Source organism: Eumetopias jubatus, unplaced genomic scaffold, assembly GCF_037043125.1.
Source record: "Eumetopias jubatus isolate StellerSeaLion01/CBP00866 unplaced genomic scaffold, mEumJub1_p1.0 scaffold_12, whole genome shotgun sequence".
Taxonomy (NCBI): Eukaryota; Metazoa; Chordata; class Mammalia; order Carnivora; family Otariidae; genus Eumetopias; species Eumetopias jubatus.
In genome coordinates this window covers 108,849,956-108,874,969 of record NW_028274818.1, presented here as the reverse complement: position 1 = coordinate 108,874,969, position 25,014 = coordinate 108,849,956, and the positions used below count along the sequence as shown (strand labels likewise).

General features: G+C 42.7%; 2 protein-coding genes across 2 annotated transcripts in view; one reads left to right on the top strand and one right to left on the bottom strand.

Moving 5' to 3' along the window:
- The first annotated feature begins 218 nt into the window (after nt 1-218).
- SDK1 (sidekick cell adhesion molecule 1) overlaps nt 219-25,014 on the top strand; it is an 876,702-nt gene continuing 851,906 nt past the window's right edge. The window contains exon 1 of the mRNA XM_088017186.1: nt 219-459. Coding sequence (XP_087873312.1) covers nt 219-459 — 241 coding nt within the window. The remainder of the gene's footprint in view (nt 460-25,014) is intronic.
- On the bottom strand, nt 22,566-23,871 carry LOC114197412 (developmentally-regulated GTP-binding protein 1-like). The gene is given in 3 exon segments (XM_028088411.2): nt 22,566-22,956; nt 22,958-23,516; nt 23,721-23,871. Coding segments are annotated over 3 exon segments (1,101 nt in total).

The following is a 25,014-nucleotide window of genomic DNA, read 5'->3' as shown; positions in this document are numbered from 1 at the left end:
GACCCTCCGGGAGACGTGGCGCTGCCGGGGCGCTCCGGCGGCGGGGGCGTTCGGGGCGGCGTGACGGGAATTTCCCCCGCTGACAACTTCTCCTCCGCCGCGCCCCTCCGCCGCCCCCGGCCCCCGCACCTGGCGGCTCGGCCCGCGGCCACCGCCCGCCCGTCCGCCCGCCCGCGGGGCCCGAGGCCGGGCGCGGGCGGCGGCAGCTCCTCCTCAGCATGGCCCGGGGCAGCGGCGGCGCGGCGGGCCCGGGGCGGCCTCGGGGGTCCTCCCCCGGCCCCGAGCGGCGGCGGCGGCGGCGGCGGCGGCCCCGGGGAGCCGGCGCGGCGCCCGAGAGCCCCGGCCGGGACGCGGGGGAGCGCGGCGGGCGGCCGGCGACAAAGTTGAGCGCGGGCCGGCGGCGCGGATGGTGGGCGCTCCTGGCGCTGCAGCTGCACTTGCTCCGGGCGCTGGCTCAAGGTAGGCGCGGGGCCGGGGCGCGGGGCCGGGGCGCGCGGGGGCCGGGGCGCGCGGGGGCCGGGGCGCGCCCGAGCCGTCGGGCCCGCGGGGCGGGCGGCGGGGCTTTGCCGCAGCGGGCCGGGCAGCCGAGCGCTTGCCCGCCAGACGCGCCCTGCGGGGCTCTGTCGCCGGCGGGAGCGGAGCCGTGCGGCCCCCCGCCGCCCGAGTTGGGAGTCGACCGCTCGTCGGAGCCCGGCGCCCCCCGCGGGCGGCCGGCCGGCATCTCCGCCGGACCTCGGATCCGCCGAGCGACAGAGCCCCGCAGACCCTGCCCGGGTCCCGATCCCGCACGGCCGGCTGCCCGAGTCCGGGGCGCGCGCGCGCGCGGGGGGCGGGGGGCGGAGTGCAGACCGCCGCGGGCAAAACTTTGGGTGCCCGCGGCTTTGCCCCCCTCCCGGGCTCCCGGCGAGAGCGCAGCGGGGCGGGGCGGGGGCGCTAATGGGGAGCGCAGCTTGCGGCGGCGCGGAGGACCGGCTGCACGGGGAGCTTCCCGCCTCAGTCTGGGTCCTGTGAAAAACCCACTGGCCAGCAGCATCCCTCTCCGCCGAAGTTGGCTGGTCTGAAAGCAGACAGCACAAATGCAGGCATGAGTAGGTGCCTCCTTCGGGGGAGGTCTCTAACTCGGGTTAGCGCACCCCTGCTGCTTTTGGCAGCTCTGGGAAAGCGGGCTTGGGTGTTCTTCGCGGCGTGGCCGGGGCCGGGGGGGGGGGGGACGGACACACTCCTGTCTCTGGAAGGAGCCGGCACTGACGGCGATGGGCGCTCTAAACTTAAATTAGCGGTGCGCAGTGTCCAGCGGCGGCGATGTACGTGGAGGGACGTGTCACAGTTGGGAGGTAATCACGTCTGCAAGGCGTGAACTCACAGCTGTCCCCGGGTAGTGCAACAGCTCGCTCGCGGTTCTCCTGCTGATGCTGACCTACTGTCGTCTCGACCGTGGTCCTCCCCGCCCCCTCCCCGAGGCTCTCCTCACACCTGCTTTCCTGTTTTGCTGCGTGAAAACAAATTGCCGTACGTCTGGTTAACTCTTCCATTGCTAGGAAAATTTTCATTTCACCGTGTGTGCGCGCGCGCGCGTTTCTTTTTGCCTAATGACTGACTTTGGTAGAAAAGCGTTTATTAAGTCGTTTTGTAAAATGGGATCTGTAGATTGCTAGAGAAGCCAGGTTCGGACGAAGAAATCTAAATCACTGAGGGCTGACTTTTAAAATGGAGGTGGTGTTTATTATTTTCCTTTCCTTTTTTTTTTTTTTTAAAGCAGTGACTTGCACTCTGCAGTAAGCCCTGTACATTTGTACATTGGAAGATTTGTGCATAAGTTCACACGGCGGTGGTGGTGGGGAATCTGGTGGTCTTGTTCTTAGGTATATTATAAGGATTTCAAGTTCTCAGTTGCACTCTGAAGGCTGTATAATGTGTCGTATTTTTACAGCTGTAATGCTAATGAAAATACATAATTAAACTGCACTAAGGCAACAGTTAAACTTTGTCAGGAAGGAATATTTTATTCCTTGCTGCAAGTGAAAACATGGGTACCTGTTTTACATTTATATGGTTTGTGAAAGCGTGCAGGTCTTTTAGTGTAAAATTTCGCACGGGTTGTCACCAATTTTAAATTCATTGACAGGCTTCTGTTCTTTGTGCTCTGTGAGATGTGTAATATATCCATCATTTTTTATATCATATTGAAAATTCATATTACTGGGGAGATGTCACCATTTGACAAAAGCTCATGTATCTTGAAAATGAAAATTCCGGTGCTGCTGTAGAGATTTCTGATGGGATGATGAGTTGGTCATATGCAAGCGAATACGTTCTCTTGAACCTTATCAGATAAAATGTAACATTCTAAATGGAATGCTTAACACCAGGCTGGAACTAGTCATAAGTACCATATTATTGTGTCGCTAGGTGAAGCATTTCCTAATTTCTCTTTGTCTTCTAATGCTATCTCATGTGGTTAGGCTTGGTCATGATATTTTGGGAGAAAAGTGCGACATTGACTAGTAAAAGTTACATATAGTTACATAGCCCAAGTTACATAATTGGCCATTACGAGAAATACCAGGTTCGGATCTTCCAAATATAACTTTAATATGTTTTGGGGACATATATGTCCAGGAGCCAGATCTGAGTGAGTTTATTTAAGTAGGCTCCACTCCGAATGTGGGTCTTGATCTCACGACCCGAGATTGAGTTGCTTGCATGCTACACAGACGGAGGCCAGCCAGATGTCCCCAGACCTGGGTGTTTTGGGAGGATGCCTTCTGGGGTGAACGATGGTTGGGTCATAAGTATCATATACGTTTAGTCTGTGATGCCCTAGTTTTATTGCTAGATCTTTGATAGGCTTGTTGATCCTGGTAATGTTTAGTATAGCCTACTACGTTCAGTATAGCCTCCTGTGCCAACAGTTTATATTTATCAGGCTGAGAGGGATAGAAATGCTCTCTCCTCAGTTACTGCTTTGGGGTTGTTCATAGTTCTCAGTTTCTCCTTTGGAGTTATCACCACTTAGATCGATGCTTCTTGAACTTTGGTGCGTATCAGAATTACCTGGGGAAATTTGGTGATCCTGTAGAACCACAGCTTGCTTTCCAGGCGATTTTGATACACACCAGGGGTTGAGGACACTAAGTTAGAATGCCTTATGTCTTTCTTCATTCCAGTTACCTGCTGCTTTCCTGGAGCCTCTCTGGCTCCATGTTTCTCCCAACTGGGTACGCACTGGAGTCACGGAGGAGCTTTATTTATTTATTTTTTTTTTTAAAGATTTTATTTATTTATTTAATTGACAGAGAGAGAGAGCGAGAGAGGGAACACAAGCAGGGGGAGGGTCAGAGGAAGAAGCAGGCTTCCCGCGGAGCAGGGAGCCCGATGCGGGGCTTGATCCCAGGGACCCTGAGATCATGACCTGAGCTGAAGGCAGTCGCTTAACCAACTGAGCCACCCAGGCGCCCCCACGGAGGAGCTTTAAACCATATAGAAGCCTGGATCTCATTTCCAGAATTTGAGGTTTGACCTGGGCATCGGATTTAAAAACTCCTCAGATGATCCTAATGTTCAGTCAAGTTTGAGAACCATTGCTCTAACCCTTGAAATGAGACCACATGATGCATTTTCCCTTTGAACCTTGTTGCTGGCCGTGTGGTTTTATAGTACTCCACTGCCCCCCAAATTCCAGTGACCTTTTTATACGCTTTGAACCTTTCATTTAAACTTGCTCCATGTTTGTGATCTCAAGCTTTGAAGTTTCTCCCTGACTTAACCAGCTTTTAATCACTTAATGTTTCTTCCTACTGTTGGGTTCCTACTTTGTGCTAGTGTGCGGTATGCATCAGAATCACCAGTGAGATTTTAAAAATACAGTCATCTGGCCTTCACCTCTGACCTGGAGGATCTGTGGAGCGTGAAGTTGTGCATTTAAAACTCCATGGGTGATGCTTGTATCTTTGTGCTCTGGTTTTATCCTTGTTGGCCAATCCCATTATCTCGCTCAATTCTCTGTCATCATTAGTCTGATTTCATGTTGTCTGGATGCTTACCTGGACCCGTACCTGGATCACTTTTCTCAGGCCAATTCCCAGCCTTGGGTAGGGTCTACTAATTAGGCTTCTCTGCCACTGGTTTGCTGGAGAAGTCACAAAACTGTGCTAATTGGGTTTGCTGCAAATCTAGCTTCCTTTTGGGGCCTTATGCTTTTCTTACCCCAGAAGCATTTGGTTTCCCCTATTCCTCTTGGACCCCCTTTCTCTCACAACTTTGTGATTCGAGTTTTATCTGGAACTTGAGTTCCAGACTACCTGCTTTACTGGAGAGTCTTCATAGAGAGTGCTACACTAAGTGCTCAGATACTCACTGATTAAATTTTATTAGAACACTGCATGTTTAACAGATGGCAACTGGCCACTTGGTTGGTAACTGTCTTGTAAATCCAGTAATAAGCAATTATCACCCTCTATGCAGCCTTATGTATAGCCACCTGTAGCTAACCTTTATTGAACCCTTCTTATGTGCCAAGCACTAAGTGCTTTATAAGTAGGCTCATTTACTCTTCACAACAACCCCTGAGAGGTAGGTAGCATTTTGTATTCCTTTTACCTGTGGGGAAACTGAGGCACAGAGCTGTTAACTAATTGGCTTGAGGTCCTGAGGCTCATAGTGATGGAGCCAAAATGGAAAGCAGGCTGCTTAATCCACAGTCTATGTAACCACTAGGCTGGACTGCCTTCCATGTAGCCTGGAGCTTTCTATGGGAAGGGAGAGCAATCAGATCAATATCAAGGGAAGATGGTAGTTGATGTTTTTTAAATACTGTGTTGTTACTGGACCTCAAATTTCAGGTTACCTTATTTACTGTTGTCATTGTTAAATTCCATTGGGTAATTTGGAAGAGAGAAGAGGAAATATGCATAACCCCCTCCATATACCCCTTCCTCTCCCTTAATAAAATGTTGCCATTTTGGAGTTTTTCTTCATAAAGAATCTTTTTTTGTACTGTAATTTTCAAATTCCAACTGAGAATAGGTTGTGGCAGTCTGTTGGCAGATTTGAACACCCCAGAATTGACCACTGGGAGTGTACCAACCATTTCTTTGAGGAATAGTTGGAAAATTCTTTTATCTGCATTCAAGTACATGAATTTAAGTCCTTTAAATGCAAATAAAGAGGTGGGGTTTGTAATGTACAGAATTTTTGTTAGTTTGCTTCAGGATGCCTTTTATGTAAACATGGTTAAGTTTAGCTACTTACTGGGATTATACCTAGCTAGGAAGTTTCTTGTGTCCTTAAATATTGGGGTAAAACAAAGTGGAACTCTGACAAGTTAGGTAATTAAATGGAATCAAGATGTTATTAAATTCTACCTACCAGTTGCCTTTATATTATTTCCACTCTTTAGAGCCCTTGCATATTTTTTTGTTTAGAGACATGAACTTGGGGCCGTCCTCTAGGTGTCCCCTAGATCAGAGACTAGTCATGTTGGTTGACTGAATCTACAGAATGAAAGACCCAGAGTGAGTAGGAAAACAAACTGGTTTTGACTAGGTCACAGCTTAAATTTCTGCAAGAAGTAATAAAAGCTGTAGCGTTTTTTTTTTAAATATTTTTAATTTCTATACCCATCGTTGGGCTTGAACTTACAACCTCGAGATCAAGAGTTGCATGCTCTTAACAAACCTTCCACCTGAGCCAGGCAGGTGTCCCTAAAAGCTGTAGTTTTAAGAAGTAGACTCTTGAAGTCCAAATCCATGGAAGGTGAGTAAAGCTGAGGTAGGGAAATAAAAATCAGGTTGAAAGGTATAGTATAAAGAGGAGTTAAAGTAGAATTATTTTTTAAATGTGAAGATGTTTTTTTATTTGGTTAAATATTCTAAGTGATGATACATTTCTACTTAATGTGAACATTTTCATTTGTATAGTTTTTTATTATAATTAGGCTCCAACATGCCTATGTTACTTTTTTTTTTTTAAAGATTTTATTTATTTGAGAGAGAGAGAGAGAGAGAGAAACAGCATGAGAGGGGAAAGGGTCAGAGGGAGAAGCAGGCTCCCCGCTGAGCCGGGAGCCCGATGTGGGACTCGATCCCAGGACTCCAGGATCATGACTCAAGCCGAAGGCAGTCGCCTAACCAACTGAGCCACCCAGGCGCCCTATAAGTTACTTTCTTAAATTTTCCCCTATGTTTGTAAATCTCCTTTGATAAAAAAGGCATAAACGTTTGTACACATGGTCCTGACCAATGTATTTTGTCAACTGGGGGACAGAGAATATGGTACCCATTCCTCTGCCATCCTTTTGTATTAGCACATAGAAATTAGTCCTAAGTTTTTTAGTGAATTTTTGAAATGCAAAAATCTGTCAGAATTAGACAGCTACTTACCTGCCACTTATCGATCCCATATCTGAGACCTCTTCTGGAGAAATATATTATTAGTCTTAGAGATTCATTGTATTAACGCTATTCTTGGTATATCCAAATATAAAATGAATAAATGATGTTATAGGAGCACTGCTCTAGGAAACCCTAGATATTTATATATTTGTTATTCTAGTATTTAGGTGGTCTGGCCTCTTGACAGGCAGCTCTAAAGCCTTAGCCTGCCTCCTGCCCCCACAGTCTTGTGGGAATGAGAATACTTTTGTAAAGCTTTCCTAGAAACATGGATGTGGTGAATAGAAAAGGCGATGGTCTAAGTATCAGTAGACCTGGTTTTTATTTCACTCTGTAACTAACTTGCAGTAGGAGTAAATCTGTTAGCCTCTCTGGGTCTGTTTTCTCATCTGTGAAAGGATGGGGTTAGACTAGAGCTTTAAAATCATTCTGTTCTGATTCTCTGATCTTCTGTATGTTGTCATATCCTTTCTGCCCTTTACTAGACTCTGTAAGTGTGTGTCCTATCTGGGGATTCTGTAACTCCATATGTCTTAGCTCTTGGAACCTAATTCTCTTCATTGTACTTTTTCCAGGGTATTTACAATATCAAAGACAACTAAGATGCAGTACAGTATTTCTCCTGCCGTCTAGCACATGATGTATTTACTCTAGCCTGAAAATGGTTCATGTTCAAAACTTTAGGTTCTGTAAAATGAATTAGTGCCATAATTTATCAGTGTAAGCCTGCAGTTTGGAGAAATAAATTTCCTTAAAAATATGAAATGCTTATTTATTTAAATGGCTGGAAGAAGAAAGGGCAAGAGTAATTGAAATCTGGAGGTAATTAATGCAGAGAGAAATTTAAAAAGATATGAAATAGTGATAGATATGAGAATATTTATAGGACAGTGACCGTCAGTAATTTAAAGAGATTGGTAGGTGGTGTTTGTTGATGTTTCTGTGCTCAGCCTAATGTTATGTTGGTTAATTGTATTCCTTAGGGACTTTTAGTAAATCAAAAGGCCCTCAAAATTAACACAAGAACTATTTTTCACTCTTAACAGGCTTAGCTAGCACTCTGTTGATATACAATGTCTAGTGAAGATAACAGCTATCAATTAAATAATCCAATTTCTTGACATGTGTCACTCATGTAAATCTATTTACTGATCTTTGGAGATTAGCTTGTTGAACATGGGCTAAGACTATAGTTTCTGCACTGTTTTTGGCTTTGCTAAGTATGTTTTAACTGACAAGGCCAGCCTCTGGCGATATGGGCTGTAGAGAATGGGCTAGACTTGTGGGCCCATATTATTACGTAGATAAAGTTAACCTTTGGTGCGATGTTCTGTTGCTTCTTCTCCCTTTCAGAATTCTCTTCTGTATTCTAGACATGATTCCTTATCAGGAGAGGTTTGGAAGCTGTCAGATATGTAAGCTTGATTTTATAAAAATGAATGATCTTTTCAAGAAAAAAATATAGGGAGGTAACCAAAGAATGGCTATGGCTACTCAAAGAGGAGTGCCCGTGGTTGCCTTTATGTGTGTATGTATTTATGTATTTGTTTATAGAGCCCATGGGTGGTGGGGCGGGGCGGAGGGAGAGAGGGGGAGAGAATCTTAAACAGAAGTCCCTCATCCAGCACAGAGCCCAACGTGGGCTCCATCTCACGACCCTGAGATCATGACCTGAGCCTAAATCAAGAGTCGGATGCTCAACCAACTGAGCCACCCAGATGCCCCAATAGTTGTCCTTATTAAGAGTAATTGGTGGTGGGAATTTTAGCAACCCAAGTAGACAACTAGTTTGGAAAAAGATTTCAGGTAAGGAGGGATTTTCATAGCTTATATCACATAGGTTATACCTATCTGCTTAGATAAGGATGATCATTTCCAGAAGTTGTAGTTTCTGTGGGTTCTTTGGTGTGATCCTTAAATTTGTGTCTTTGTGGTTTATTCACTTTGTGAATTTTCAAAGTGAAGGTTGGTTCTGTTTGCCTTCGTCCTAGGTGTTACATGTGGTGGAAGAAGAATAGGAGATTTTTATTTTGTGGACCAAACCCTTATATACAATGAGTGTGAGTGTTGATTTAATACATGAACCACCAGATGGCAACAGAAAAAGTGTTTATGGAGGATATAATCTGTAGTTTTCACAGCTAATTTTTTTCTTTCCATGGTTACACTACTTTTCAGTATACTTATGTAATACTTAAAATATTTGGCTATGAGCAAGGTGAGTTTATAATACCTGACAATGCAAATTACAACCAGCAAATAGAATAGTAACTGTAAAGTATTACTAGAAAAAGACCATTTTTTAAAAAATTTTATTACATTATGTTAGTCACCATACAATACCTCATTAGTTTTTGATGTGGTGATCCACGATCCATTGTTTTCGTTAACACCCAGTGCTCCATGCAGTACATGCCCTCCTTAATACCCATCACCGGGCTAAGCCATCCCCCCATCCCCCTCCCCTCTAGAACCCTCAGTTTGTTTCTGAGAGTCCATAGTCTCTGATGGTTCATCTTTCCCTCCAATTCCCCTCCCCCTTTTTTCCCTTCCTTCTCCTAGTGTCCTCCATGCTATTCCTTATGTTCGACAAATAAATGAAACCATATGATAATTGACTTTCTCTGCTTGACTTATTTCACTTAGCATAATCTCCTCCAGTCCCATCCATGTGGATGTAAAAGTTGGGTGTTCATCCTTTCTCATGGCTGAGGAATATTCCATTGTATGTATGGACCATATCTTCTTTATCCATTCATCTGTTGAAGAACATCTCTGCTCTTTTCCACAGTTTGGCTATTGTGGACATTGCTGCTATGAACATTGGGGTGCATATGGCCCTTCTTTCCACTACATCTGTGTCTTTGGGGTAAATAGTAGTGCAATTGCTGGGTCATAGGGTAGCTCTATTTTTAAATTTTTGAGGCACCTCCCCACTGTTTTCCAAAGTGGCTGTACCAACTTGCATTCCCACCAACAGTGTAAGAGGGTTCCCCTTTCTCCACAACCTCTCCAACATTTGTTGTTTCTTGCCTTGTCCATTTTTGCCATTCTAACTGGTGTAAGGTGGTATCTCAATGGGGTTTTGATTTGAATTTCCCTGATGGCTAATGATGATGAACATTTTTTCATGTGTCTGTTAGCCATTTGTATGTCTTCAGAGAAGTGTCTTTTCATATCTTCTGCCCACTTTTTGACTTACTTGTTTTTTGGGTGTTGAGTTTGAGAAGTTCTTTATAGATCTTGGATACCAGCCCTTTATCTGTAGTGTCGTTTGCAAATATCTTCTCCCATTCTGTGGGTTGCCTCTTTGTTTTGTTGACTGTTTCCTTTGCTGTGCAGAAGCTTTTTATCTTGATGAAGTCCCAAAAGTTCATTTTTGCTTTTGTTTCACTAGCTTTTGGAGATGTATCTTGAAAGAAGTTGTTGTGGGCGATGTCAAAGAGGTTACTGCCTATGTTCTCCTCTAGGATTTTGATGGATTCCTGTCTCACATTGAGGTCTTTCATCCACTTGAGTTTATCTTTGTGAATGGTGTTAGAGAATGGTCGAGTTTCATTCTTCTGCATTCCCAGCACCATTTGTTGAAGAGACTGTCTTTTTTCCATTGCATGTTTTTTCCTGCTTTGTCAAAGATGAGTTGACCATAGAGTTGAGAGTCCATATCTGGGTTCTATGTTCTGTTCCATTGGTCTATATGTCTGTTTTTGTGCCAGTACCGTGCTGTCTTGGTGATCACAGCTTTGTAATATAGCTTGAAATCGGGCAATGTGATGCCCCCAGCTTTGTTTTTCTTTTTCAGCATTTCCTTGGTGATTCGGGGTCTTTTCTGATTCCATACAAATTTTAGGATTGTTTGTTCCAGCACTTTGAAAAATGACATTGGAATTTTGATCGGGTTGGCATTGAAGGTATAGATTGCTCTGGGTAACATAGACATTTTAACAGTGTTTATTCTTCCGATCCATGAGCATGGAATATTTTTCCATCTTTTTGTGTCTTCTTCAATTTCTTTCATGAGTGTTGTGTAGTTCCTAGAGTATAGATCCTTTACCTCTTTGGTTAGGTTTATTCCACGGTATCTTACGGTTTTTGGTGCTATTGTAAATGGAATCGTTTCTCTAATTTCTCTTTCTACAGTTGCGTTGTTAGTGTATAAGAAAGCAACTGATTTCTGTGCATTGGTTTTGTATCCTGCCACATTACTGAATTGCTGTATGAGTTCTAGTAATTTGGGGGTGGCGTCTTTTGGGTTTTCCACATAAAGTATGTCGTCTGCGAAAAGAGAGAGTTTGACTTCTTCTTTGCCAATTTGAATACCTTTTATTTCTTTTTGTTGTCTGATTGCTGTTGCTAGGACTTCTAGTACTGTGTTGAACAATAGTGGCGAGAGTGGGCATCCTTGACGTGTTCCTGATCTTAAGGGAAAGGCTCTCAGCTTTTCCCCATTGAGGATGATATTCGCTGTGGGTTTTTCATAGATGGATTTTATGAACTTAAGGAATGTTCCCTCTATTCCTATACTCTGAAGAGTTTTAATCAGGAAAGGATGTTGTATTTTGTCAAATGCTTTTTCTGCAATTGAGAGGACCATATGGTTCTTTTCCCTCCTCTTATTAATGTGTTCTATCACATTGATTGATTTGTGAATGTTGAACCACCCTTGCATCCCGGGGATAAATCCCACTTGGTCGTGGTGCGTGATCCTTTTAATGTATTGTTGGATCCTATTAGCTAGGATTTTGTTGAGGATTTTGGAATCCATATTCATCAGGGATATCGGTCTGAAATTCTCCTTTTTGATGGGGTCTTTGCCTGGTTTGGGGATTAAGGTAATGCTGACCTCATAGAATGAGTTTGGAAGTTTTCCTTCTGTTTCTATTTTTTGAAACAGCTTCAGTAGAATAGGTATTATTTCTTCTTTGACTGCTTGGTAGAATTCCCCAGGGAGTCTATCAGGCCCTGGACTCTTGTTTTTTGGGAGGTTTTTGATCACTGCTTCAATCTCGTTACTGGTTATTGGCCTGTTCAGGTTGTCCATTTCTTCCTGTTTCAGTCTTGGCAGCTTATAGGTTTCCAGGAAGGCCTCCATTTCATCCAGATTGCTCAGTTTATTGGCATATAGTTGTTGATAATAATTTCTAATAATTGTTTCTATTTCCTTGGTGTTACTCATGATCTTTCCCCTTTCATTCATAATTTTATTAATTTGAGTCCTTTCTCTTTTCTTTTGGATAAGTCTGGCCAGTGGTTTATCGATCTTATTAATTCTTTGAAAGAACCAACTTCTAGTTTCCTTGATCTGATCAACTGTGTTTCTGGTTTCTAATTCATTGATCTCTGCTTTAATTTTAATTATTTCTCTTCTAATGCGTGGCTTAGGCATTGTTTGTTGCTTTTTCTCTAGTTCTTTAAGGTGTAGAGTTAGCTGGTGAATTCGGGATTTTTCTATTTTTTTGAGTGAGGCTTGTTTGGCTATGTATTTCCCCCTTAGGACCGCCTTTGCAGTATCCCATAGGTTTTGGACCAATGTGTTTTCGTTCTCATTGATTTCCATGAATTGTTTAAGTTCTTTTTTGATTTCCTGGTTGACCCAAACATTCTTGAGCAGAGTGGTCTTTAGCTTCCAAGTGTTTGAATTTCTGCCAAATTTTTTCTTGTGATTGAGTTCCAGTTTTAAAGCATTGTGGTCTGAGAATATGCAGGGAATAATCTCAATCTTTTGGTATTGGTTGACACCTGATTTGTGACCCAGTATGTTGTCTATTCTGGAGAAAGTTCCATGTGCGCTCGAGAAGAATGAGTATTCTGTTGTTTTAGAGTGGAATGTTCTGTAAATATCTATGAGGTCCATCTGATCCAGTGTATCATTCAAAGCTCTTGTTTCCTTGTTGATTTTCTGCTTAGATGATCTGTCCATTGCCGAGAGTGGAGTATTGAGGTCTCCTACAATTAATGTATTGTTATCAATATGACTCTTTATTTTGGTTAACAGTTGGCTTATGTAGATGGCTACCCCCATGTTGGGGGCATCGATATTTACAATTGTTAGATCTTCTTGTTGGTTAGACCCTTTAAGAATGATATAGTGTCCTTCTGTGTCTCTCATTACAGACTTTAGTTTAAAATCTAATTTGTCTGATATAAGAATTGCTACCCCAGCTTTCTTTTGAGGTCCGCTGGCATGGAAGATGGATCTCCATCCTTTCACTTTCAGTCTGCATGTATCTTTAGGTTCAAAATGAGTCTCTTGTAGGCAGCATATGGATGGGTCCTGTCTTTTTATCCAATCTGCAACCCTGTGCCGTTTTATGGGAGCATTTAAGCCATTCACGTTGAGAGTGATTATTGAAAGATATGAATTAATTGTCATCAGGTTGCCTGTGAAGACGTTGGTTTTATAGATTGTCCCTGTAAATATCTGTTGTATATCACTCTTGGGGTCTTTCTTCTTTTATAGAACCCCCCTTAATATTTCTTGCAGGGCCGGCTTAGTGGTCACATATTCTTTGAGTTTCTGCCGGTCGTGGAAGCTCTGCATCTCTCCATCCATTCTAAATGAAAGCCTCCCGGATAAAGTATTCCTGGGTGCGTGTTCTTCTCATTTAGTACCCTGAATATGTCTTGTCAGGCCTTTCTGGCTTGCCAGGTCTCTGTGGATAGGTGTGACATTATTCTAATGTTCCTTTCTCTGTACATAAGGAATCTCTTCCCCCTGACTGCCCTTAAGATGGTTTCCTTGGTTCTAAGATTAGCAAGTTTTACTATTACATGCCGGGGTGTTGGCCTGTTTTCCTTGATCTTGGAAGGGATCCTCTCTGCCTCTAGGACGTGAATGTTTGTTTCATTCCCCAGATTAGGGAAGTTCTCAGCTACGATTTGCTCAAATACATCTTCTAGTCCTCTCTCTCTCCCCACTCCCTCTGGGATTCCAATTATTCTGACATTGGAACGCTTCATGGTGTCACTTATTTCTCTGATTCTATTTTCATGGATTCTGAGTTCTTTTACCCTGGCTTCCTCTTTTCCCTTTTTATCTATTATATTGTCTTCCAGGTCGCTTATTCGTTCTTCTGCCTCAGTTACCCTAGTTGTTAGATTATCTAGATTGGATTGGATCTCATTGATAGCATTTTTTAAGTTCTGCCAATTCAGCTTTCATTTCTGCCCTTGGAGACTCTGTGTTGCCATTAATTGATTTCTCTATTCTAGCCATTGTCTTCATAATTGCTAGCCTGAATTCCATCTTCGACATCTTGGTTATATTTGCATCCGTTTGTAAATCTGCTGTGTAAGTCATAATCTCTGAGTCTTTTCTATTTTGGGGGCTCCTCCTCCTAGTCATTCTGTTGATGGGTGTTTGAGGGAATGTATAGAGTCCAGATTATTGACCAGAACCCAAGCACGATGCACCTGTTTTCTTGGGACCTTAGGGTTGCTGGCCTCTTGTTTTCCCAGTTGTCTTCTGGGGGAGGGGCCTGCCGCGCTGTTACTCAGACAACCCTGTTTGGGTGGAGTTGCCCTGCCCCCCTGTGGCGGGGGATGGGCTCAGCGGGAATCAGTTTTGGGGGCTTTTGTTCTCTGGCGGCTTTCTGTGTCCCTTCCGCGAGTCAGAGCAGAAGAGACCATTTCCATTCCTCTGCCTCAGAGCAGAGAGATCGCAGTCTGTTCTTCAGTGAGCTCTCCAGGCCACACTGTCTCCGTTTCTGTCCGTGCTGCTATAAACTGCGGGTTCCTGGGTTGTGTGCCCCTCCGCAGCGCCCCAGTCCTGCCTCCAGGTGGGAGCGTGTCTCTGCCCTTTATGCTTCTAAAACCGCCAGCTGCCCCCAGATCACTCGCGCGACCCCGCTGCTCCAGGTTTCTCCCCCCCGGGCTGCCCTAAAGTCCTTTCCCCGCTGCTACTGGTCTGCGAGTCTGTGCCCCATCCCCAGCGAGCAAGGCTGTCGCTCACCGGCGGTGTAGGATCCCCATGCCAGGCTCCCTCCCGCTGCCGTTTATCCTCTGATACCTGCCCGTGGAATCACGGCTCCCGGCTTCGTACCTTGAAACCAACCGCCTGCAATATTCTGTTTGTAGAGATCCGGATCTTCTTACATCTCAGGCTGGTTTTGTGGGTGCTCAGAGTGGTCTGGTAGATATCCATCTCAATTCCGGGGACCAGTTGAAATAGGGTCCCCTACCCCTCCGCCATCTTTCCCAGTCCTCCGAAAAAGACCATTTCTTTACACAAACACACGTATAACTGTTCCCAGAGGGAATGGGTTTCCAAATATGCAACTTTATGATTTACGTTATTGTGTAGTTATACTTCTAATTTTTTTTGTTTTTGTTTGGCAGTTAGCTTTACAGTAAGCTGTGATGTTTTGTAGAACATAAAAGAAAACATGGCTCTTACCCTACAGTGTTTTATGTAACACCTTTTAAAGGAGGTACATGAGTTTACAAACATTGAACTTACTTATATATTTTTGGCCAAAGGTATTTTTACTTTATGTCGAATTTGTTTTATTTTTGCCTTGTAGGCATGTCCCTTTTTTCTAAGTGTGTCTTCTTGGCTCTTCTAAGGTTTTTTTCTTTCGTTGTTCTTAGCTAAGACTCTTGGCTGCAAGCTAGAAACTCAGTCTGAACTACTTAAGAAAAAAAGGATTTCATTGGAGGCATCCTGGGGTATCACAGTGTAACAAGAAGAATACCTTGAAACTTGGCAAATTTATGATTCAGCTCCACCTGAGGAATAACTTAGAGCCAAGTGTTCAAAACCTCTCAGGTATTGTCCTCTCTGTCATCCTCTCTGTTTGCTTCTGTTCCCGTGTGTGGTGTCATTCTTGACTGTCATTGAAAATTGGCTTTACCTCTGTGACTCAAACCCAGCTATCATCAGTCTGCATTTCTAATGCTTCAGAACCTGAAATAAAAGATTGACTTAAAGCTTTGGTCCTGAGTCCATAATCTGTGAAATGGTCAGATTGGTATTTTAAAAGCATAATCTCAACAAGGGGAAAAAGCATTTTGGTTGCAAAACAGAGTAGACTGGGAAAAACCAGAATGAATGACCCTAGGTAAGTTAGGCTGTATCAGCATTTGAGGTGAGAGAAGGTAGTATAGCTTGGACTGGGCTAGGTTGATAGTGTTGGAGATGGACAGAGGTAGATGTTGTAGAGACAGATTTAGGATGCCAAAAAAAAAAAAAAGGATTTGGTAAGGTAATAGTTTGGATATGGAGGGTGGATGAGAATGTCATGGGTGATGTTCAGGTTTCTGGCTCATTTGCTGAGGTTGGACCACTTTAGTTTGGCCATTATGGTCATGATTGTGGTTTTTGATGTGTTAATGCGAGGTACTTTTGGGGCATCCAAACAGCTGTTAGGAAAGTATTAGATACACCTTTTTCAGTCAAAGGTGAGGTCTGGGCTTTTGTTGTAAATATTTGTGGAGAAGGTATAGCCTATTGTTTAAAGGATAGGATTGGCATAAAATGGACTCAGTCATTTGCTAGCTCTGCTTCCTACGGTTGGCTACTTAGTCATCTTTTAGCATTATTTCTCATCCCTGAAGTAGGTATAGTAATTGATCCTACTTCATAGAGCTGCTGTGAGGATCAGTTGGTATGGTTGCAGGTAAGGTGTTTAGCACCTTAGCAAGTACATAGCATGCATCCTGTCAGTGTTACATGGTAGTCTTATTTTTATGGTTTTGTGGACAGGAATTGTGCCTCATTCACCTATTCTTTTCCCATAGTACTAGACATTAATGAGCCACTGTAGGGCAGAGTGGGGAGTGTGAACAGTTGACACGACTGTGAGGTTAATCTGGCTGTGACTTGATAAATTGGAGGAGGAAGAGATTGGAGTGATGGGAGTGAGAGAACAGTGGTGGTAATATTGGAATAAGTGTTTGAACGGGGGTGATGGTGGGCTGGCAAAATTGGAATAGTCAGTATGACTGCAGGGAGATGAGTAAGATGAGAACCAAGAAGAGACCATTGGATTTGTGGATTAGGTGGGAAATGTTTATCTTTTTGAGTGTAATTTCACTAGAGTTCTAGGACTATAAAGCAGATTGAAGTGGAGTACAGAATGAATAGGTAGTGAGAAAATGGAGTCAACAGGTGAGTTCTTTGTTGAAATTATCTGTTGAAATTCTCAAGAAAAAAAACTATGAAGGCATTTGAAGTGTGTAGTGACAAAATGATCTTAAAATGCCTTGGGAATATTTAACCAATTTGGAAACTGTTCTCAAGGTTGAAAAAAAAGTTGGCTGTTGTCATCTGGCAAAATGGTAAGGAATCATCACAACTCCCTGAAGTGATCATCTTAATTTCATACTTTGTGACAATCGCAGGTTTCTATCAGCATTGCCACCGGAGCTGATCTAGAGGACTTCCACCCATACCCTGACACAAACACATAGAAACTATGGACAGAATATACTAAGGACAAACGAAAGCATTCCCGAGCCTGATAGACCAGGAAATCCCAGGTGCCAGAAGTGAAAGGAGAACTCAAAGCCAGGGTATAATTGGGAGCTTAAAACCTGCCCTGCTCTCAGAGCTGGATGCAGGCTCCAAGGGCTTGGTCCTGAGGGTGTCATGAAGGAATAGGAGACATGGTCTTAGGTCTCCATGAAGAAGAAAGGTGGGGTTGAAGTCTTCCTACATAAAACTTTGAAGGGTGTCCATCTGTGAAAAGAAGACTAGAAAAACCTAGTCCAAGGAAGTGCAAAGAAACCTGTGGTCCTCCTGAGATTGTATGTAATTAGAAATAAAAAGAGAAACTTCTGAATCCCAAAGCTGTACATAACATTGAGGGTGGGTTAAAATTTAACATTTCTTACAGTGCAACTAACCCTCAAGCTGAGAAATTAGTGTGAAATGTGGTATAGAACTATGGAAACCAGTGGAGCCCTTAGAAATAAGTGTGAAGCTGTCCTGCAGAGCAAATGAAAAACCTGGGACTCTAAATGAAGAAACAGTTCATGCTAAAGATGAACTTGCAGTAAAAAAAAAAAAAAAAAATTGCCAGCCAAACAAAATGAATCTGTATGAAGGAGAGTGGGCAAGTGTTTTAAGTTGGAGAATTGTACTCCAGGAGGTACTCCCAGGACATAAGACAGAGATTCCTTGGTTAAAATCATTAGAGATACAAGAGGTAAGACTGTAATGAAAGAACACCATAGATTAGAAGATTTGGAAAAGACCAAAGAGAACTTACAGAAATGAAAATTATGGTCTTTAAAAGTAAACTCAGTGGACAGGTAAAACAGCTGAGCAGTATAATTAAAGAGCAAACTACTGATTTTTTTTTTTTTTTAAGAATTTATTTGAAAGAGCATGAGTGGATGGGGGTGGGGGGGCAGGGCAGAAGGAGAGGGAGAAGCATACTCCTTGCTGAGCTGGGAGCCCGATGTGGGGCTTGATCCCAGGACCCTGAGATTATGACCTGGCTGAAGGCAGATTCTTAACCAACTGAGCCACCCAGGTGCCCCCAAATTGCTGATTTTTAAGGAGGTCTGAGGAAATTGCTTGGAATGAAATACTGAAGCATTAAGAGATGGAAAGGGAGTCCTTGAGACTCATGACCTTTAGTATGAAAGTCTAGTACTACCTTCTGTGAACTTCCAGGAAGAGGAAGTAGTGGGGGGAGGCACTATTTGAAGATATAATGGCTGAAAATTTTCCATAATAAATGCAGGGCCTAAGTTCTGAGTTCCAAGAAGTGCAGTAAACCCCAAGCAGGCTAAGTAAAAATAAATTCATATTTAGACACATTGTAGATGAAATACTAGAAACAAGACAAAAAGCAACTGGAGGGAGGCTGTTGTCTAGACTGGCAGGAATTTTGAGTCCATATAAAGTAATGTTTGGGAGTAAGTGAAATAAAGCCTTTGTAGATAAAGACAAAGATCACTCATAGACTTGCTGGAGGACTACTAAAAGGTATTGGTCAAGAAGAAAGAAATTGAAACCAGAGGAAGGAGTGAGATGTAAATAGCAAAGTACGAAGTTTTAGGAAGCAGTTTCTCAAATTTACTCTATTATATGCCTTGTGGTTTGGGAAAAGTGAGCATTAGTAGTTTCCACTGATGTAGGGTGGACAGATTAGCTTTAGATAAGGGCAGCAGAGTTCATTCATTCGTTTAGTGCTTACTAAGGGCTTTCAAGGAGCAAGGCACTGTGTAAAGCAATAAAGGTACAATGATAAAGCACAGTTCCTTCCTTCATGGAGCTTATTGCTTATTAAGGTGGAGACACACCGACAAAATAAAATATAGTTGATTGTGAAGAGCCCTTTCAGCTATACAGATTCAGAACCTGGGGGATGAGCTTCCGCAGGATCTTAGCAGGCATACAAGTAGGCAGGCCATATTAGAGTCTGGGGATTCAGTTTAGGACTTGGGAACACAGATTCAGGTAGAAAGAAACTGAGCAACCTGAGTGAGGAATTTAGTGCCTAGATAATGACAGGATATTGCCAGATAGAAGGACTGAACATCAAGACTTTTGTGTTTAGTCAGCACATTCCAAAATGGCGTTCTTTACATTCTGAATTTGGGGTCTTAGCTGTGAAAAAAATTGGACTTGGGTCTTATCTAGCAGGAAGCTAGATTAAATGTGCAAGGATAAATTACTTTTTAAAAAAAAGATTTTGAGGGCAGTGGGGAGAAAGAGGGCGTACACACACACACACACACACACACACACACACACACACGGGAGAGGGAGAAGCAGGCTTCCTGCTGAGCAGAGAGCCCTTCACTGCCATGGAGCTCAATCCTAGGACCCTGGTATCATGACCTGAGCTGAAGGCAGCCGTTTAACTGACTGAGCCACGCAGGAGCCCCAAGGATAAACTACTTTTAGTAATATTTGAAGAAGAGCATACATATGGAGGAACATTGTTAAGATATAAAGAAGTTCAGTGGATCAGAATTAATGGCAGGTGAGACTAGCCATTTGTGATTTGTGGCAACTTGATATTACTGGCTGGTTGTTTTTAACAAACTCCTGGACTTTGAAAATTACTTAAATCTAGTATCACAGAATATTATAGTTAGAAAGGCAGAGGTCATCTGTATCTCTTACTGTTCTTTGTGGAATCAAACATGAAATCTAAGTTGTGTTGTGCTTTTATGTTGATGGAGATGTTGTAGCGAGTGAAAATTTATAATTTAGCATTTCATTAGCTTCAAATGCTGCTTAAGGTTTTTTTCTTTAAAAAACAATTTCTTTGCTTCAAAAGTTCTTTCTTGGGTAAATAAACTGAATTTTACCATAGATGATATTGACAATAAACATGTTTGTAAACAAAACAAAACACCAAGCCAAAACAAAAAACCCCAGTGAAATCTCATTTTCCCTGTGACTTCTCCCAAATCAGCTAGTGAGGAAACATTGGGAAACTGCTCTGACTCTCTTTGCCCCATTTCAGGAAACAGGAGACTGGGTTGGAGTCCTCTATTATGTGTTAGCAGTGGGTGACCCTGACCAAAAGTTTCTGGCAACTTTTCTAGTGACTGATGCAGCATAGGAGAAACTGTACTGGGTTGGTATTAAGTATGTTGTAGAAGTAGATCTAAATGATACGGAAAGATGTTCAGAATACATTAGGTGGAAAATGAGGTTATAGCGTGCTTTGTACAGTGTAATAGCTTGTCTTTACCGAGTGCTTCTCATGCACTGGGCACTGTGATAGCGCTTTCTATGCAGTATCTTCTAGCCTTGTTACAGCCCTATTCTATAGATGAAGAAATTGGGGTGCAGACAGGTTAAGGTCACCACTTAATAAGTGGTGGAACTGAGCTTTGAATGCAGCTTTGGCTGACCCCAGAGCCCCTGCTCTTAGTCCTTGCACTGTGTTGCCCCTCTCCATGTGACCTGACCACATGGTGTGGGAAGGTTCTCCAATACAGGGCTGTTTATACGTACATAAACAGGAAAGGGGCTGGGAGGCAGCACAGTGGGATGCAAAAATTAATAGCAGCTGTCTCTTAGTCAGTAGAAATAACGCATTCTAATTTTCTTTTATTTTTCTCTATTTTCTGACTGTAATGGGGCTTAGATTGCTTTTGAAATAAATAATATAAAACCTTATAGAAAAGTATAATAGGTTTAAAAAGTAATGGGGATGTAATATTAAGTCAGAAACAGGAAACTTTTATACTCTGTGCAGCAAGTATGAAAGAACAGACCATCCTGTCTAGAAAGTGTTTATCTGTGTTATGGGAAAATTTTCTGAACGTTCTCATTTTCAAACAATAAGCATTTATAACTTTTTAAAAAATTATGAAAGCTATTATTTACCATAATGTGGTATTAGTGGATTTTAGGAGGACCATGGTTTTAAAGTAGTTCAGTGGTTCATGCTGAGATTCCATTAATGGGGACCTGAGATTTTGGTGTGTTTTTCTGTTGGAGGGAACTTAAATTACTGTTTTGGGCTGTATTTTGTTCATTTATTTGAAAAGACATGCAGTATCTTAAAATTACAGACTCCCTAGAAGAACAAAAACTCCTTTGAAAGATGGATGGATAAACACATTTGTATCATTGATTTCTAGTTAGGGCTGCTTAATCTTTGTTTTACGACTCTGGTGTCAAATTCTCCCAATAACAACTCCAATATCAAATCAATAAGTTGAAGTTTTTATGGTATTACGTACAAAAAGCTTGAAGCTTGTAATTGTAAATGAAAATTAGGACTAATTTTAAATTGAAATATTTTACATAAATTAAGAACTTAATGCGTTTATATTAGATACACTATAAATGTAAATTAGGAGAGTGTTAGGTATGAATGTGGTAGTGTGGCAGGCAACACTTAGGGTGGCACCTGGCTTACAAAAATGTACCATTTTCTGGGAATCGCCCTGGTCCACAGCAGGGGCCTCCGTTGGCCATTTCTCTGCTGTGTCCTCTTTCTGAATTGTTTTCATGATGCTCTGTGAATCTGTGCATCCTCACAGCTGCTCTGGCTCTTGCCTGTCCTGAAGGGCGGACATTCTGCTTTTTCTCATGTTTCTCAGTATATCCCCCTTTTTGCTTAAGGTACTCAGAACTGCTTTTCTTTGAGCAAATGGTATTCAAACCTTTTGAAGGATGGGGGCAGGGGTGCTTAATAAAGCATTGCCAATAATTTTGAACCACATAAATATAAAATTATAGATGTTCTAATAGTAAATACTTTAAGGCAAGCAAAGGAACATACATTGATTCTGAATGGGCATATTTTTAACTGAATTTCAACAAATTCAGGTCTTCGTGTGTTTTGAGTTTGTGTTCATCTTTCTGCTTTTCAGACTAATTGGGGAGTGGGAATTCCTTTTCCTAACTTTGCTTTAGATGCTTCTGTGTCTTCATTTTCCTTCCCCATTTCTGCAGCTCAGCTTAGTTCTGTAGCTTTGGTCCCTGGGCCTGCCAGGGGTGGGCTTGCCTCTGCTCATTCCTGTCTGTTTACTGACGATTTTTGAGCGGCCTTATTTCCTCCCTGTCTCACCATGTTTTCCTACCCTCAGTCTCTCCTCCCACGTTCACAGGAGTTGGTTTTTTCTTTCCATGTGGGGCAGCACATTCAGTCCTCATTTAGGATGTGAGCAGTGGTAATAGGTACTCTTCATACGTGAAAACATCCAGAAAGCATGTATGACTAAAATAGGTGTGCCTTTGTTGTCCGTAAGTCTTTTAATTTTATTTAGCCTTGGTAAGCAGGGAGAGGTGTAAGGTATCCTTCATTATAGGATTTTAGCTTTTACAGTTATATTGTATTATGTAGTGCTGCTGCTTTTTTTTTTTTTTTTGGAAGCGTTTCCCATGACTAAACATCAAATAAGATGTTACAGTCACATTTTTATCCATTTCACACTTAAGACCAAGCTCCCAAGTACCCCTTCTGCAGATGTCTCACTGTACATATACCCATCCTCATTCAGTCCAACCCAAAACAAATTCTGACAATGACACATGAACTGCACATAGCTGGATGGCCTACCAGGTCCTTTATGCAGTTGAATTTACAAGGTGATACCAAGTTAAGACGAAGTTCCAGTATGGATGCCTTCATCTCCCTCCCCTGAATCCTGATCCACTGGCTGCCAAAGCTCGAAGGGGTTTGGGGTAGGGGGCTTGGTCATGGGAAAAGCTGCTATGGTTGACCCAGCACATGGGTAGAGGGGAAGGTTTCATTTCTTCACAATCTGAATGACATCCTCGTCCTCCAATGTATGATCTTTACCCACTTTTTGAGGATTGTGTTTCACAGACAGACCCCAGACCAGAGCGTATTTAAATTCTTTGATACGATTTTTGTGAATCTTCATGCAGAAATCCTCCACCGTAGCCCTAGAGTAAGGCAGCACCACTGGGGGTATATAATCTCGCAACTGGCCTTTGGGTTTGGTGTAAATCCTCACTAGTTTCAGATAGTCCCACATCTTTTCCAAGAGGTCATCAAAATTCCAGTGGTGATGGGCAGAGATGGGTACACAGTGAGGCACCTTAGAGATGATATCCAGTTCCTCAGTGGAGATCTGATCAGTCTTATTCAACACATAGATACAAGGGATATAAACTGTTTCCTTCTACCACGTCGATGAGGTCATCTGCTGTGGCATCACTACGCAGTGTCACATCAGCATTGTGAATTTTGTATTCAGCCAGAATGCTCTTCACAGTTTCAGCATCCAGCTCACTCTGAGGGCAAGTGGCCGTGAGATTAATGCCTCCTTTATCCTTCTTCTTAAAGCCAATGTTGGGGGGTTTGCTGTTCAAGCAAATGCCAAAGCCTTCCAGCTCATTTTGAATTATCTTTTTGTGTCCCAAGGGTTTCAGGACATCCAGAACAATCAGGATCACGTTACACATTTGGGCCACTGCAGTGACTTGAAGGCCTCTACCTTTCCCACCCTTGGCATCCTCAATGATACCTGGAAGGTCCAGGAGCTGGATCTTGGCACCTTTGTATCTGATGACACCAGGCACAGTGGTCAGAGTAGTGAACTCATAGGCTGCCACCTCAGAATGTACCCCTGCCAGGTTACTAAGCAGTGTTGACGTCCCCACTGATGGAAAACCCACAAACCCAATTCGAGCATCACCTGTCTTGGCCACATCAAAACCTTCTCCCAGGGCGCCTGGGTGGCTCAGTCGGTTAAGCGACTGCCTTTGGCTCAGGTCATGATCCTGGAGTCCCGGGATCGAGTCCCGCATCAGGCTCCCTGCTCAGCAGGGAGTCTGCTTCTCCCTCTGACCCTCCTCCCTCTCATGCTCTCTCTCTCTCATTCTCTCTCAAATAAATAAAAATCTTTAAAAAAAAAAAAAAAAACCTGGCCCACCACCACCACCACCACCTTTTGGGGTAATGAGCTCTCTACGAAGCTTAGCAAGGCTAGCCTTAAGCAGCCCTAGGTAGTGTACTGTGGCCTTGTTCTTTTGAGTCTGAGCAATCTCGGCTTCGATCTCCACAGTCTTGGCTAAGGTGCTGCTCATGGTGGCGAGTCACGGGGCGTTGTGGGGAGAGCGTAGTGGCCTCTGGACAGACTACTTCCCCCTACACAACCGTGGGGGTACCTGCCAAGGCCACCAGGCGCTACTCTGTAGTGCTTATTTCTTGTGAAAAATGACATGAGTGGGTTAAAAAGTCTCACCATGCTGAAGTATATGTAGTGAAAAGGCTCTTTTCTGATCTCAGTCCCCTGGTCCCCTCTGCCTGAGGCCATCACTGTTCCCAGTTTGAATATTCTTTCAATGATATTTTTTGTATGTGTGACCATATATATCTTTTCTCCCAGCCCTTGACTTTATGCAAAATGTAGCATACTATTATTTTGGAGACTGGCCTCAGCACAATTGTCTTTTTTCACTTAACATTGTATCTTAGAGAACATTCGTATTGGCACATGTAGATATCTCATTTTTAAATACATAGAAAATGTGCTTTTAAGCCGTTGGCTAAGGTGTATTGGCATTATAACATAATAGTGTCATGAGTTTAAGAGCTGGGTTAAAATTCTGGCTCTGCCATTTATGAGCTGTGTGACCTTGGACAAGTTATATAACCAGTTGCTCCTTTATAAAATGAAAGGTTAGTATCTCTTCACAAGGTTTTTGTAAGGATTAGAAGAGAGAATGTATGTAAAGCATTTAGCATAGTGTCTTGCTTAATAAATCATAGCTATTTGCTCATTAATTTATCATCAGATCAGATGAACCCCTCATGTGTTTCTCCTTCCTTAACTAAAACAAAATACACAGAAGGCATTACATATTTCTTGATCTTTTAACTTACCTTGTCTGTCCTTTTCTTCCATTGTATGCTTTCCTTCTTCCTTCCCCATCCTTTCCTCAACAAATGTTACATTTCTTTTACTTTTTGACATATCTTGGCTTGTTGATGACTTTACTGACCTACCATATCATCTCTGTCATTGCATTAGGTATCATCAATTGTGGTTTATTATAAAACCGCACAGAGAAGAAATATTTCTGTTGATGATACTCCAGAGTGAATTTAATGTCAGCAATCGAAATTTTTCAAGTCACTAGGCAGAATGATTCTTTTTGTGACTGGGATTTCAGCTGGGATAGAACTGAGATTTGGATACAGATGGCAACTGGCAGAGAGTAATAAAT